Source organism: Amborella trichopoda, chromosome 10 (genome assembly GCF_054954075.1).
Source record: "Amborella trichopoda isolate Santa Cruz 75 chromosome 10, AtrichopodaSantaCruz75HAP2 v2.0, whole genome shotgun sequence".
Taxonomy (NCBI): Eukaryota; Viridiplantae; Streptophyta; class Magnoliopsida; order Amborellales; family Amborellaceae; genus Amborella; species Amborella trichopoda.
In genome coordinates this window covers 28,993,290-29,010,096 of record NC_142345.1, presented here as the reverse complement: position 1 = coordinate 29,010,096, position 16,807 = coordinate 28,993,290, and the positions used below count along the sequence as shown (strand labels likewise).

Genomic DNA, 16,807 nt, shown 5'->3' with positions numbered 1-16,807 from the left:
TGTCACCCATGTTTGGTTGTAAAGAAAACATTATGGGTGCAAATTGCAAAAAATTGGTCTACTTAAATGAATTCCTTGTTACGTTACAATATTCAAACTTCATTTCGATAAGGTGCTTCTTTTGAAAAAATTACTAAATGAGTGAAGCATTTTATTAAAATGACCAAGATTTATATTGTAAATCTTAGTCAAATGCATTTTTTAATGTTTAGATTGGAGATCCTATCTTTCTAGGTCCTTTCCAATTATTGGAGATCCTATCTTTCTAGTTCCTTTGTAATTGGAAATTCTATCTTTCTTACACCTTTATAATGGGAAGGTAACTACCCTAATCTTCCATTGTATCGCCCAAATCTTAGCATGCAACCTATCCTAAGTCGTAACAATGTTTAACATTCTCAATCACTCTAAAAACAATATTTCACAGAAATTTTTGCAGGGGAAATGATCCAAGTCCCAATTCCATGGGGATTCAGACCAGTTCCCCACTGGTTTCTGTCCAAAATGGGAAAATTGTGCGATCCAGTCCAATTTCGAATCACTGGTAAAAAACAAAAGTTATAACATGAACCTCCCGGATCCTCCACTGAAGCAGTTACTCACCTCACTGACCAAAGCTGTTCAATATATGGCTTAGAATCAATATATTGCTACTATTATTGACAGATCATATGAAGGATTATACTGCATACTTCCTCTAGTAAGAGACTTTCTTAGAGCATTTTTTTATTTAAAAAATTTCTGGATCCACCTTAAATGAGTATTTTTAAAAGATAATTGAAAGTTGACAATTTAAAAACTTAGGAATGAATGTCCAAAAATTGGATGAATCTCCATGGAGTATTAGGAAATTGTTTTTATTCATGTAGATATTGAATGCATATTTTGAGGTTGGCCCTTGGGTTAATTGTGGGATTGAAGAAAATTACATCCCCTGATATGGGCTTCATTAATAATATTAGATAGAGTGTTTTTACCTGAGGGAGCATTGGGAGCATAAAACATGGGAGAAGCATTTGGCCTTAGGGAGGTATAAAGCTAAGTTACCATGCCGAACCCATGCCAGAGCAATTATTGAATAACGCGTATGCACGAACCAAAGTTGTGCTTTATACATTTACCCAAAAAACATTGTGCTTTATACATAAAAGATGCCCACACAAAACACAAAAAATTATGTATATAAGCACTATTCACAAAAGATACACACACACACACACACCAACTATTTTTTAAGGCTTAAAGAGTTTGATAACCTGTGGCCATGTCTAACACCCACATCGTACTCGTACCAATGAAAAAGTGTTAATCATATGGAAATCCTATCCCATCAAAAAATCCTCTTTAATTCAAGCATAACCTACCCCACCAAGTCCACCTCTTTTTTGGCCAATGGCTGCCTATCTCTTTGTAGACAAATGCTTGCCCACCTCCTAGATAGCTTATACTAGCAGCACACCTCCTTGTTGACCAGTGGAACTTGTTCCAGGTATCATTATTTTTTGAAGGGTCTATATATGAACCCCAAATTCTAGAAAGAGCAGGTTATTTTTCCTCATTGATTTACATTTTCTTCATCTTCTTAATTACTGTACTTTAGATGATATTTCCTCTACTATGGGGTTTTTCTCTCTCTAGGGCAAACATCCATTGAACCTTTTCCTCACCATTAAAGTATGATCTATTTTCTCCATAGACAGCAAATAAGTTTAGCGTTTGTGTCTCTAGCCTGCTCTTTGGTTGTGCAAACTAAAGAGAGTTACAGTGCTTCACTGGGCCAGTTGAGTCCTAGAGGCGTCCTCCCCAGGGCCCCCTATTGCATCTTGGAAATCAAAGTACGGGGTGTTGAATACCTGGAAGATAATTAGAGCATCTCATGCCTCAGGTTCCATACTAAGCACATCTTTTATTTGTTCAGGTTTGTTAAGTCTTTGATGATTGCTTCATTCATGACTCGTAGTATTTCATCAAGCCGAATTCCCAGTGTGGTTAACTGAGATCTCACTGTGATTAACCGTTATTGTCGTTGTTAACTGGGTTCTCACTGCGATTAACCATTATATTCAATGGTAACTAATTTCTCGCCGCATTATCCATCATCATCTCTCTCCTCTTCATCTTACCTACTTAAAACCTTAATATTCTCTCTGCCAACTTTCTTCTATCTCCTAATGTTCTTCTTTAAAACCCTAGTTCTCTCCTCTTTTAGGGTTTCATATTCTTATGCAAACATATTCTCCATCACAAAACTACTTTCTATAATTTCTCCCTCTAGCGCATCAAGTGCCAGTTTTCTTACTCGAGGGCATCACTTGTCTAACCACACACCTAGCTGTTCAGCAGCAAGTGCCCAATTTTCTCCATCTAGGATCACATGTACCACTTTTCTCCCTCTTGGGTATCATGTACCTAGCAATCCAGCAACGTTTTCTCTTGCTTCCCAATTTCCATTTCACCTTCTAGCCAACATAATATCTTTTTTCAACCCATGTTTTATGGTTGGTACAAAGTTGACATCATCCCAGTTCATGACATTGAACCAGTTGTTCAAGGTCAATAACTTATAGGACATTTAGATGGTTCTTCAAAACCTTCTTTTATACTCCTTACCAAATATGAGATTTGATGAGACTCAGAAAACAAAGGAAGTCTCCCTCACAAACCCCGCATATGAACAATGGGTTGCCACAGACGAGCAACTCATTGAATGGACCAGTGCAAGTCTCTCAGAAGAAATCCTCTTCAAAGTTAACAGGAATGCCCAAAGCCACAAAATTAGGCTTTACATGAATCCTTCTTACAGGAGGCTGAGGCACGTGTGATGCACTTAAAGCTTGCACTTCAACAACACAAGCAAGCGATAATACACAGAATTATAGGGTTTGTGATCAGCTTGCCATGATCCGATAATGTGCAGTAATAAAGAGAGAATTCTTTGTCCTTGTTGGCTCAAGGGATGAATACAAGAGCTTCATCACCTCAGTGTTACTGCCAAGCCTCCATTGCGTAGACGCTTATTATATATTACCATGTAATAATTGTCAAGTCAATAGCATATGCAAAGTCAGGTTTTACACACACCACTCCCCCCCTTCTTTCACGAAAGAATATCTCTCAAATGGGAAAAAAAAAGGTATGCTATGATATGACATGAACTTAGGAATCACTAGTCCCTACAATGAATCGGAAGAGACCGGGGGATTCGGTATAGCTAAGGGTGTTAATAATATGTGCTTAATAAAATGTATTATAATCGTAAATCCTTTGTAATCGGGCAGGTTTATAAGCCCACATTTTGTATAGGGTCTACTAACCTTTTTTGTACCGAGAGACCCGCCTAGAGGGCTCTCTCGGACAACCACAATCTGTACCCCAACTTCTCTAATGCAATTCAAAGATTAACATCTCAAAAAAAAATAAAAAAATAAAAAAAATAAAGTGTATAATAGTCATTTCATATTATTTTTACCATGTGATAATTGTCAAGTCAATGCATATGCATAAATACAAATAAATATATATATATATATATATATATATATATATATATATATATATATATATATATTATTGTATCATGTAATTATTGTCGAGTCAATGGCATATGCAAAGTCGGGTTTTACACACACCACTCTGCCCCTTCTTTCATAAAAGAATCTCTCTCCCTCTCTCTTTCATGCCATGCTTTTCTAACAGAATCAGTCATGTGAAGTCCTAAAGAGTAAGGAATTTGAGAGAGAGGACGTAACTTAAAGGAAGATGGGAGGCATCTTTTGGAGTTTAATTTCAATTTTTTTTTTCATTGCTTGTATTAAAAGAAGTTGGATCCCCCATCAAGTGGAGGTTCTGGTGTATAGCATTTTCTTATGAAAGAAACAAGGAGAGAACTTCTCTTCTCCATTGATGTGCAATTGCGAACCTAAATATTCCGCCATTATTGAGCATTCTGCAATTGTTCGAGGATCGAAAAGATGATGGATTTACAAGAATTGACAATTTCAAAAAGAAAGATGATGGAATTAATTTCTTTCCTTCCTTTCCCATCATTTTTTTTGGGACCGAAACCAACAAAATCAACTAAATAAACAAACACATGCGCATGAAAGTGTATATCAACTTATTTAGAACATTAATAGTATACAGCTGTGCATTACAAACAAAGGAGAGTGGGGAAATAATGAACCCATGAGTTTTGAATTGGATAGAGATACTGATAGATTTGCATTATAAGAATAACCAGAGAACGTATGTGAAGATTATTGAATGATAAGACGTGACATAGAGAGGGAAATATAAGGGAGCTAGATTTTAGGAAATAGAGACTGTGATTAAAATTAAGATGGGGGAAGTGTTTTAAAAAGCGGACCGCCCAACGCCTAGGCGGTCTAGAAGACCTAGGCGCCTCGCTTAGGCCTAGACGGCGAAATTAGGTAGGCTGTCGTTGGGCACCCGCCTAAGCACCATGAAACCTGCCTAGGCGGGTGCCCAGCCCTGAGCAGCTGCTCAAGGGCTGAAATGCCCCTCGTTGAGGACATTTTTTGGTCTTTTATTTAATACTAAAGGGTAAAATCATGGGTTTTAGGTTCATTTGAAACCTAAACCCATTAGAGTCTATTTTAGAGAGAAAAACCCCAAAAAACTAGTTTTTAGTGATTTCTATAGGATCAAAGGGTTTCTCAAAGTTACGAGAAATTGATCTAAGCATCACCCATTGATATTAAAATTAGTGGCCTATCAAACTATGAAATTATGGAGTATGGAGGAATGTGTGCTATGTGGACTTGTGTACTATACATTTGATGTGCCCTTAATCCCTAACTCTTATGTGTTATACAGTTATCAATGTTCGCAAAAATCGAACCGGAATGGTTAACCGGACATGGGCCTGGAAGCGTTTAACCAACCTAACCGATAAACCGGCTGATTCAACCGCTCTAATCGGGCAAGTCTTGAGCAATCAAAAAGTGTTGAAAAAAAAAAAATGATATAAAAAAAAAATTCTACCAACATATAAAAAGCATATAAAGAATGATTAAAACAAAACACATTCAAATGAAGTCGAAGATTAATGAAAAAAATGGATTTTAACTAATCAATTTGTGCCTATGGGTATTTTTAAAATTTTTTGAAAAAGAAGGGAAAATATAAAAGTGAGTATTAACGACCAAAACAATTTTTAATATTTACCATAATGTAAAGAATATTAAAAAATGCATTACAAATCAAATTCTTCATTTTTAAAAATTTATTTTCATTTTTTTTACTGTTTTTTTTTAAATACGTGGCTGATCACCAAAACCGCCCAAAACCGGAACTCGTTGGTTCTAATCTAACAGGGCGGTAAGCGGTTAGCGGTTAGATCACCGGGTTTGCGAACACTGACAGTTATACTTATACTATTAAACTATAGAGATATTCTTCTTTCTACTGGGCCGCCCCGGTTCTGGGCGGCCTAGACCTCCCCGGTCACCTAGGCGCCGCCTAGCATTTTTTTGAAACACTTGATTAGGGGGGGGGGAGAGAGAGAGAGAGTTATTCGGATTTGCCATATTATTAAATCCAAATAAAATTGGCAGCAACTGAAAGATACAATAACAGATAAGACAATTAGAAGGTACTATAGATGTTGTGAAGAAGGGTATCATCATTTGTTGGAACAACAACAAACTCCAACGGGGAAAAATGAGTAATTAAGAGGTGGAGTGTTCAATTTTCTTTTTTTTTTGGTACTGAGTGAAGTGTTCAAATTTTATTGAGCTGAAACCTCCGCATGATAAAATTGACAAGATAGCATTGTTTTAAATCTCCTCTAGAAGCTCTGTTTGAGAAGCTCTGTTTTGGAGAGGCCCCTCCTTATGACCAACTCATGATATATGGCTCCAAGTGGTTCCCTAACATAACTAGCTAGCAAGATTTGAATGCCACAATGCAATTGCGTACAATGATCAGTCACCCGCCTGTCATGCCCCAAAATGTTCCTATGCTTTGTCCCTATGATGCCTTGTACAATATTGCACAATAGCCCTTTTTTTTAATCACTTGGGTCCAGAATATTCTAAATAACTCTGGTGGGTTCATGAATGGTCTAGAGGGTTTCTAGATATATCCTAAGGGAAGGGTTGTGTAGAACACTCTAGAATTTTGTATAATCTATAAGGTTTCTAGCCATTGGATGTGTGACATGTGGATGAATCTTAACCGTTGCTCGTAAGGCCTAGTGCCTATATAAAGTGGAGGGCCCCTCATTTGTTACATACCCTAGAAGAGTGAAGACCTCAGAACTTGTAAGCTCGAGTCTTGAGTTCTAGTGAAATACAAAGTTCTTACTCTTCAAATTGTGTGCATCTCTCTCTCGTGTGCTAATGCATATCGTGCTTGTGTTCGTTGTGCTAGTGGGTGTGGGTGGTGCACACTAGTGGCTATCACTTCGTGCTTGGTTGGTGGTTGGTGCACACTTGTACTCGTGATTGAGAAAGTTGACTCGTCCTCGACAGACTGAGGTGCGAGTGCCACACGGTCGAAGTGTGGGGTTCACTAGGGCCATGACACGCTGCTACAAAATTAATACAATAGTTTTTTTCTTTTTATCATTATAAGGTAACACATATAGAAGAAGCTGATATCCCCAATTATGTCAAGGTGTTTCCGTGCAGTCCTAGTTTCTTTGATCTGATCAACCTCAGTAAATCATCTCTTTGGCTTATAATAAGAGGTATGACTATTCCTCCCTAAAGGGAGATGTTCAGTAAGTTGTTGGTGAGGAAGGCACATGTATATGAACATTGAAATATCCCAAAATGGAAAAGCACCAATCTAAACACCAAGATTTCAGTCTCAAAATCCAAGTCCTGGTTAACCATGTGTAAAGTCTCTTTTCCCCCTTTATTTTACGGCTCTTTGAGCACTAATCCATATCCTTCATTCAATGGGAAATAGCTGAAATTCAAGGAACCTACTCTAGTACAGCCCCTACATCTACAAAGGATAGAGTTTGCTTCCAACCATAATCAATCTAAGAGATCCTTTCTTTCTTATAAATGTTCCAATGTTCCCCAAGTTCTCCATGTCACACATTCTCTTGATGCTACTGAACTCAAGAAGAGTCCATCCTTCAATTCCATTCAAGAAAACCACCCCCTTCACTTTTACCTCCTCCCATAATGAGCAAGCAAAGGTAAGTGTAAAGCCCCAGTAGTAGGGTTAGTTAAGGGATCAACATCACTAGCCCTTTCCATAGGCACTCATTGTTGACCTCGATTCCACATAATTATTTTCAATCACATAAAACTTGGACATGTGAAAGGTCAATGGGCAATGCAGTTACAAAGCTTTCCATGTAGTCCCAATTCATTGTTAGCATGCATGCAACATTCTGCTGTTCAAGAAGAAACAAGAAAAGAAAAAAACATTCTCCATTTCTCTATGCAGAGCCTCACAAGCACCCACCGGTATTTAGCTTATTACAGAAGAGGAAGTGCCACATAAAGGTTGTTTCATGAATTTAGAAACCAAGTGCCATAGCCTAGTGGTTTGAAGCTCTTAGTCCCATCCCAAATGGTGGAGGTACGAACGTCCAAAATGACAATCAAAAGATATATTCCAAGAAATAGGCTCCTTCACAGTTCATATACAGAATACATTATGTGAAAGGTCGTTTCAAAACCAAAAGCTCATATTGCCAGAAATGTTATCACAAGTCTACCATTATGAAGTACATCAAATTCCCCCAAAAGTAGAAAATTATCTGAAATATGGTAAGCAGTAAAATCAGAAGAAAAATTGGCCTGAAGCCAGTAAAAAGGCCAATGGGAGTTACCTATCAGTTCGATTGCATCATCAAATGCTAAAGTCTTATCTTCTTTGAGGCAGTAATAGGTAAAAGAGTTCTTATAGAGATTCTGACAAGCAGGCACAGTCTGCATCACGTGACAAAAGAATGTTCAGATAAGCAGAAATCAGGTCACTTTGCCTTCCCAAGACTCAGAAGAAAATGGATGTACCCAACAAAATATAACTTAGAGGCAAATCTGATCACCTAGAATTTTTCATACTATAAATCGACAAGAAATTAAAACATGGTTACAATATTAGAACAAATAATGTTCTCCTAAAAAGATATTTCATTTATCACTGCCACCCAACTGCATAACGCATATGACAAAAACACTACTAAACTTTTCTAGGACAACCAGTAACAAGTTGCGCTTTCAGATAAGCAGAATGGGGTACAAATAATCAGAAAGACCAAAAGAAAAATGAGAAGGAAAAGGCACAATCAGAACTCAGCACCAAGATAAACGAATTGCCAAACTATGTAAGCAAACATCAAATCAACAAGTTCAGACAGTGGAACAAATTAACCACATTGCTAAAACATTTCCAGTTCTGAGGCCCTCTGTTTATTGCCTAACAGAAGTACAGATATTCTTGTCGGTGTTGAACTATTACGCATATTTATCGCAATTTTCATTACACTATACAAATAACTTACTCGTCTCAGATTAAGGATAGCAAGATACTTAAATGTGGAATCCATGATTTCCAACACAAATATGCATAGGTAAGATATGGACACTATCTTGCGCTTTTGGACATATCACAAAGAATTTTAACCGTCAATTTTTTTAATATTTTACTGGAGAAAAGGGCAAACAAATAACTAGTAAGAAATGACAACTGCAGGAATTGAGAAGCATTTTCATCAATACAAGCGGCAGCCTCACATACGATTTGTTGACATCTTCTCACTATACCAACCTCCATTGGTCAAATTCGCATTCAAAATAGCGTCCCAAAAAATTCGAAATCAAAATCTAAGAGAACATTGGAATCAAATATTCAGGGAATAGAATTCCAATGCCCTAAATCTCTTGAATGCTCCACCTCTTCAATAGTAATGAGATCCTCAAAGGCCATGATTTGGATCAGTCCGCCTGTTGCCTTCTTTCCATATTCTTCACCCTCTTCCAAAATCTCTTTATCATCATATTGATCCTTATCATAGATCGGATCTCCTAGAAGATCTTGTTGTTCAACTGCGTATATATCGAAAATTGGTGGTGAATCCCAATCTACAATTTGCTGACTTTCCATGAAATCTGTGTCCAAAAAAAAAAAAAAATCATCCTCCAAATCGAAACCCTACAGTGATGTTCCTCACCTCTAGGGCTATCCTCATCACCTGACTCCACACTCGAAACGCGAAAGTGAAAAGGCTTGTACTCGAGATCCTCTTAGGCTTAAAGATCACCGTCTTGCCCATTATTGAGGCTCACGAACTGTTGCTCCAGCTGTTGTACTTTCCTTTCAAGTTCCTCAATTTTGTCATCTATAACATCATGGAGTAGATCTATGAAAATCCCCCTACTATGGCCCCTTCTCAATGCCATAGGTTCGTCAAAATCACAAACCCTAGGCAAATAATCAACAAAAATTGCTGAAATCAACAAAATCTAAGTTGTTTTGACAATACTTTAGCCAAAATCAACAAACCCTAGACCCCACTATAACTTCTTCTCTTTGTTGTTGAACTAGGGCACCAAAAAAAGTGGTGCTACATTAACTCCGTACATGTTACAGTAACTCCGTACATGTTACAGTAACTTCCGTGTAGATCGTGGGTTCTGATACCACTTCATGTAGGAGAACTTGAAGAAACAGAGAAAAATCAGCAAGAAGCACCTTGACACAAGCAATTGTGGAGAAGCCCTAAGGTTTTCTCCCGCCTAGGGCTCAAGCCTTAGGCTTCTTTTACAAGACAAAGACTTTCTTTTCTTAAAGACGAATACACAAATGCCTCTCCAACCCATTCATGCCCTTATTAATAATAGAAAATTATTGTATTGGACAATATTTGTCCATACAATTAACTCTTGACCAAAAGGTCCTAACTTAAGTATAACTTGAAACTACACTCCCTAACTTTAATTAAAATATTTGAAGAGTCTCCCTAACTGATCCAACAATAGAATAAAAAAAAAAAACTACAAAAACCCCATAATTCTTAAAAATTAAAAATCCTAAAAATAAATCCCAAAACTAAAATCAAAGTATATATCCTTTAAAAGTCAATAGAAATTAAAAATAAGTCTAATTTTTCCGTCCATCATTATCTCACTATAGTTGTTCACGCATTAGTGGTAGTAATTGGTAAGGCTCAGAAAACCCCATAGAATCTTGAGGTTGCTCAGAAGCAACCAAGAAATAATAATTTTGATATTTATTAAGAGACTCTCCTAGAATTTTCGAATTTTCTAGGACAAAACAAATAAAGAGGCTTCTGCAAACAATGGCCATGATGGATGCCACTGGTTCTTCAGAACTGTTGGCATGGTTGTATGGCCCTTCTTCTAGAGTGTAAGATGCAAAGCAAGATCAGACATCAACTTGATTGAGTGCAAAAAACCGGTCTACAAGGCATAAGCAACTACTTTCATCAGCATCCCACTCATCAAATCCAGGAAACTCCAGCGTAGTTATTCTAGGAAGCATTGGTTGCATATGATTGCCAACTACCCGTCAAGGTACCAAACAACAGATTGAAGGAACATGTTGATGAGATAGGAACTAGCAATCTAGCACTGTTTTTTTGTTGTTTCACTAAGTTTATTTCGTCTTACACAAGGTTTACCATGTCATCACAGCATCAAACTTATAATCCACTGCCATGACCATAGAGTGGATGCCTAATAATGTATACGATTGTCCAGCAACTCTGCACTTCAGCTGAGTTCATATTCGAATTCAATATCTTTGCTTGGCTGCCAAGGTGGTCTCCATGCACAAGGTCTAAGTTCTCAGGATGGTAGTATATTACTAGACATTATGCCCCTAACAAAATAAGAAAATATAAAAAGAAATGAAACATCCTATGAATTTTTTTTCCTAAGAAAACACGAAGGAATCAGGACAAAGGAGAAGGATCCATGAACAACACCTATCTAAGCAGACATCAGTCTATTATCACGGGCTGGGATCGCAAGTACCATAAGGTATTGAGTTGTCATCAATGATAAACTTAATATAAGAATGCAAGAGGGAGTCACTTCAATAAAAAATTAACAAATTGAGGGAACTCACCACTTATATTGCATATAACCTCAAACTCTCATCCAATATCTTTGCAGCAAAAATGTATCAAGCAACAATCAATTGTAAACCATGCTTACTCTAATGATCAATTTGGAGCTTCCTTGATTCGATGGAGGCAACGTCTATTAACTAAATATTACATGAAAAAACATTGTTGTGCATTCAATAAAGTTCTAGTTAACTCCAATTTTAATCTCACATCATTCCATCTAGAGGAGTAAGTCATACACTATGTCAATTCAAAAAGACTAGAAGTACCCATCACGGCTAGATTTGTGGAAGCCCTATGCATACGTGTCAAACCTAAACTAGAAATGTTAATGGCAGGTTTAGCAAGGACATACTTCGATGTCATAAACAGAACACTCCCAGTTGTTTATTAGTGTACTAAGGAGGAAATCAGCCACGACATGCAGATGGCCAGGCCCACAACCCTATAGAGCACTTGTTTGGCCTGCTTATTAGAGGAGCAGCTCTAAGTCTTGATAAAACCTCTGAGGCCAAAGGCCCAAATGGTTAGAATGGTTCAAAAAACATAAAAATCCTTCACTCTGCAATACCTCATCCATAATGATTGACACCTGTTGCAATGAAGCAATGATCGATTGTAATGAGAAATATATCCCTAGACATGCAGTAAAACCTAGAGGTTAATCCTTCTCAATGGCAACCTTGTGGAAACCATGGCAGATGGTGAAGAAGAACAGATAACAAGCAAACAATACAGGCTAATGAGATGGAGAAAAACCCTGGGATCTCCCTAAAGGCCTCGACAAGAATTTCACAACGCAAAATTGGGCAGGTAAAAGGTAATCTCAATATTGTTATTTTCATAAGTTCGAGTAGCAGTCACAAAATTCTGGACCTCAAACTCACTAAACAAGTTGCTAAACAAGTCAGCAGTTACATTTCCCCATGTAATCATTATTTTGATAAGTACATGTACAGTCAACATTTTTTTTTTGAAAATGTTAACATTTTATTAAAGGGGAGCATTACATGGTTACGGGATTCTAAAGTCCCCCACGCGGGGTGACTTGGTAAAAAATGCCTAAGTCTATCATGTACAAAATGGGGCTTATAAAATCCGCCCAATTACATCGATTTACATGAAGCTTTTAAAAAATACAGCAGGGTTGGAAGTTGCTGAGAGACAAGATGTTTAAGCTATATTCCAGGGGTCCTGAGCAAAAAGGAGATGGATGCGGCTTCAGTTTGTCCTTGGCTTCCTTGGCTTCTAGCTCCCTCTTTCGCCAACAGATCAGCGAAGACGTTGGACGTCCTCCATATATGCTTCCAGGAGACATCCATAGCCCTGAAATGTGATCAATTTCGTCAAAAATAGAGGTTAAGTGCCATGGTGGGAAACACATCCTACTTGCCCAGGAGAGGACATTTTGTGAGTCTCCTTCCACTATCAGGTGTGAGCCCCAAGAGTGATTGAAACTTTTCAAGCCTATTAAGAGGGCCACGGCTTCTGCGTGTTGGGAGTCTTTGAGACCAAGATGTTCAGAAAAAGTTTAAGAGGATGTTGCTTTGATGGTCTCTAAAGACCCCCTGTGCCCCTGCCTGGCCAGGATTCCCCAGGGAACAACCATCAAAATTCAGCGTTGATGATGCCTTCTGGAGGTGGTTGCCAGTCATAGGGTCTTGGTGCCAGTCGCGGTTGGTGATGAAGGATATTTTGCCATTGGCTGAGGAAGAAGCTCTCTGGTATGCCCAAAACATCCTAGTGGTTAAGGGCCCAGAAAGTGACAAAAGAGATTACCTTGTGTAGGTGTAGATGTGTGGAGTTTTGCACTTTGAAAGATTCTAGTATTTCTTTCCACCCAGACTGTCCAGATTGTTGCGGCGATAGTAGCCTTCCATAATATTCTTCCAGCCTTTGGCCAACAAGAATGTAAGTCGTAAGAGATTAAGGCCTTGACCATAAGAAGGGTGACCCATTTGATGCCAAAGAGCTGCAACACCTGGCCCCAAAGTTCGTGGGTAAAGTCGCATAGAATAAATAAATGGGGATTAGATTCCTCATTGCAGAGGCACAGAGCACATCTATTGGGGATCAGGATCCCTCTCTTTTGAAGATGATCCACTGTGAGAGCTCTTTTGAAGATGATCCACATCTACAATCACAACATTGTGGACCTTCAGTTAGCTCAACAAGTCAAAAGTTACATTTGCTCCTATGATCACTTTGAAGTCATGTGGCTAATCAGGCAATCCGGATCAGGTATCGGCTAGACCATTCTGGATCCAGCCATAAAACGGGATTTGTCGTTTTTCCTTGTATTAACTCGAGGTGATGACATCACAAATTGTTGAGTCCACCAATTATGATGTCAGTGACCCCGTACAGTGCCATTCTTACATCATAAATTGACACATCACCGATACATCTGCAGCTCCGGCGTCATAAACTATAACACGTCCACATTGCTTTTACGGTACATCTGCATCTTTTTAAATTCGTCATAAACCAACACGCCATAAGTGGTCCCCACTTTTGTTTTAAAATGTTGACTTGAGGGAAATTATTTCTCAAACCTCAAGCCACATGGGACAACTTTGATGTGCTCCACAATAATTTTATAGCATGTTACCCAAGCTTATGGGTTCGATGTGCCCACCCCCTCCCTTCACATTAAAGCCCTGCCCCCGAAATATAATGCCCCCCACATGGTATCTCTCTCCCCCCTAATAACCCCCCCCCCCCCCCCAACTCTCTCTCTCTCCCGCCTTGGTATCTATCTTATTATAATTAATAATTATACTAATTATATTGATAATCAAATTTCATATTTTATTTGTAAATTTATTTATATTATAAACTATAATGTATTTATATACTAATTATATTGATAATCAAATTTTATATTTCATTTGTAAATTTATTTATATTATGAACCATATAATGTATTTTTTTGTTATAGTTGTAAATTAGATCTTTTAAATTAGATGATATTACAAGACAAATTTTAAATTTATTCTTATTTTTATAGTAAAATGATTATAAAATATAAACCAATAATTCCAATTTCAATGTATAATATTATAGTTAGTTAGGTTGTGATAATTTTGGACGAGTAAAGAGAATTAATAAAGACAATTTCTTGATGTGATACTAATTTCACTTTATATGAGAAATTATTATTTTTAATCTTATAATATCAAAGTGTTTCCTAATATTCTTTAATTATTTTTATACAATACTATAATATTATATTATAACTAATAATTATACAGACATCCAGATAGGAAAACAACATCTTAGTGTATTCACTTATTTTTACAAAGTAATGAAAGTACATAATGCATCACTCTTAATTTCTTTTAGAATATAAAAGAACACTATTTTTAGAGATTTATAGCGATTTTTTGAAAAAAACTTTGGGACAGAACTTGCCGATTCAGCCAATTCTCCGATCCGATATAGGTGAGACCGATTTGAATCACTGATCCATTTTTTAAACATTGGGAAATACTATACTCTAAAAGGTTTAGATATGTGTCCAAATAAGGTTATAAGTAGACATGAATGGAATATGGAGAGGGTGATCTATAACAAAATGCAAGGAGTAGTTGCACACAATTTAAAAATTAGACAAGTTGACGTAGGACTCACCTGAGCCAAATAACATCAAACTCGGTTCATTTCTTATTCTTCAAATGTTTTTCCCCCCCCATTTGCATTAGGTCAGCTGTGGTATTCAAACACTTGGCATGAATTTGCAATTATCAGCATCATAACCAAGCAAGCTCATGCCCCAATCCCACTATGTCTTTATCTCTCTATGTTAGTTCTGTAAGATTCAACAGCGTAATGTTCAAGTTTTTGTGGTAGCTCAGGTCCCAACAATGCTTGCACATGCATAACCTTTAGAGGGGTAGCGCAGTCCTAAAGCCTAACCCTTTGAAACTCATTCCCCTATTGGAATTATTTCCAAACTATTTTGAGGAGCTGACCACCAGGGCATTCTCATTTTCTTCCTTACAATTATCCTTAATCAAGAATGAAATAAGCAAAGAGGTAAATATTAGATGTTGGGCTTAGCCATCTAAGCATGAATTCATCAGTTATGAATCATCAGTTATCAACAGTTTCCCTAGTGCACAAACGAGGAATGGCACATGCATGTAGACTATCAAACATTAACCATTTCCTCAAAAAAATAAAAATAAAAAAATAAACAAAGACAATCAAGGATAAGTTTGCCATCCCAGTTATTAAACATGCATAGATGAACTTCATGGAGTGAGAAACTTATGGGAAACAGCTAGTAGATCAACAAGGGTTGGTTTAAGAGATAAGGATAGGGTAGTTTGGACATACAAAATAGGTTTGCAAACTGCTTTGCATTTAATAGAATATACCAAGGGTTGGTTTTGTGGGGGTATAAGCTCTTCTGGAATCATCAAACTTAAGGAGGTGGCTCCTGGAGGAGACCTTACCATCCCAAAATTTATGGTCTGTTATTATTTTCAAGAATAAAACTCTCTTATTTTTATGGGATGAAAACAGGCAATGAGGGTTATCTTGTTGACATGCTATCCAAAGCATAAGTCCCATTTATTTTTTGCGAATTTGTTAACTTATAAGTCCCAGTTATTTATTAACCAAAGCCTGATGAATAGAATATTTTGGAGAAGTAAAAATGGAAGATAAAGAATTTGTGATTTGAAGAAAATATGATATTAACTTTTCTTTATTTATATATATTTGATATGACAAGAACTTAAACCAACAAAATGACCTAGTCATACCATAAAAACACAAATCATAAAGAAGAAAGAGGATATATGTGCAGTAAGCCTGAAGAGGCCTTGTTTAGCCTATCACTGAAATCAAGTCCACAAAGGATACATGAAAACTCAGTGCCAATTTACACAGTACCAGAACAGCAGAAAGAACCAAAATCAGTGATCATGAGAGCAAATTATCAATCCCAATCCTAACACACACTCTTCAATCTTCAATCTCAAAACCCAATAACCCATAAGGAAAACCAAGAACTCAATTCACAAACCCCACTCATCGAATACAAAGAAGAAAGAAAACAAAACTAGTTTGCATGGGGAAATCAAATAAAGAAACCCAATAAACTCATAAGCAAACCATGGAATCCAAAGACAACCCATCAGATAGATATAGATATATATATATATATATATATATATATATATAAAGAGAGAGAGAGAGAGAGAGCATACATTAATAATTCGAGTAATCCCTTGAGTTTTAAGGAGCTCTGCGCGTGAAGCGTTATCGTAGCTGCCCAGAAAGAGGAATTCAGGAAGAATCTCAGTTGGAAAAGCACTGAATTGATGAGAGGGCTTCTCAAGTGTGGCCTGAATACGGTGGCCACAAACCCCACAAACTTCTCCCTCCTCATACTTGTGATAATGCCCACAAATTCCACATGGGTTCTCTCTCTCCCTCTTTCTCATGGTACTGGTGGCGGTGTCAATCAAAAGACAAGAAGAGAAAGGACTCACTGTCGCAGTTTCTCTCTCTAGATACAACAGTGAAATCTCAAACTGATAATGCAGAAAGAATCTCAATATATGCAATACTATGAAATTCTCCACTCTCTCTCTAGGAGGAAAATGGACTCATTTATTCGTAAGAAATGTGGAATAAAAGAAACCCACTAATTGAGAGCTCAACCTCGCATTAACGGTTTTGATCGTTTTGGCAAGGACAGCGAATCCAGAAGAC

General features: G+C 37.2%; 1 protein-coding gene and 1 long non-coding RNA gene across 3 annotated transcripts in view; both read right to left on the bottom strand.

Moving 5' to 3' along the window:
- Window positions 1-16,542, bottom strand: part of IBR5 (indole-3-butyric acid response 5) — a 34,379-nt gene extending 17,837 nt beyond the window's left edge. For both annotated transcript variants that reach the window (XM_020664620.2, XM_088849700.1), the window contains exons 1-2: window positions 16,300-16,542; window positions 7,817-7,916 (exon numbers count right to left, since the gene is read on the bottom strand). In XM_020664620.2, the coding sequence (XP_020520279.1) occupies window positions 7,817-7,916; window positions 16,300-16,536 (337 nt within the window). In that variant the 5' untranslated portion in view covers window positions 16,537-16,542. The remainder of the gene's footprint in view (window positions 1-7,816; window positions 7,917-16,299) is intronic.
- Window positions 11,889-13,712, bottom strand: LOC148780125 (uncharacterized). The gene is made up of 2 exons (XR_016042766.1): window positions 12,860-13,712; window positions 11,889-12,406 (listed from the first exon to the last, which is right to left on the bottom strand). It is a non-coding gene; the product is annotated as an uncharacterized LOC148780125 (long non-coding RNA).
- Window positions 16,543-16,807: the final 265 nt, after the last annotated feature.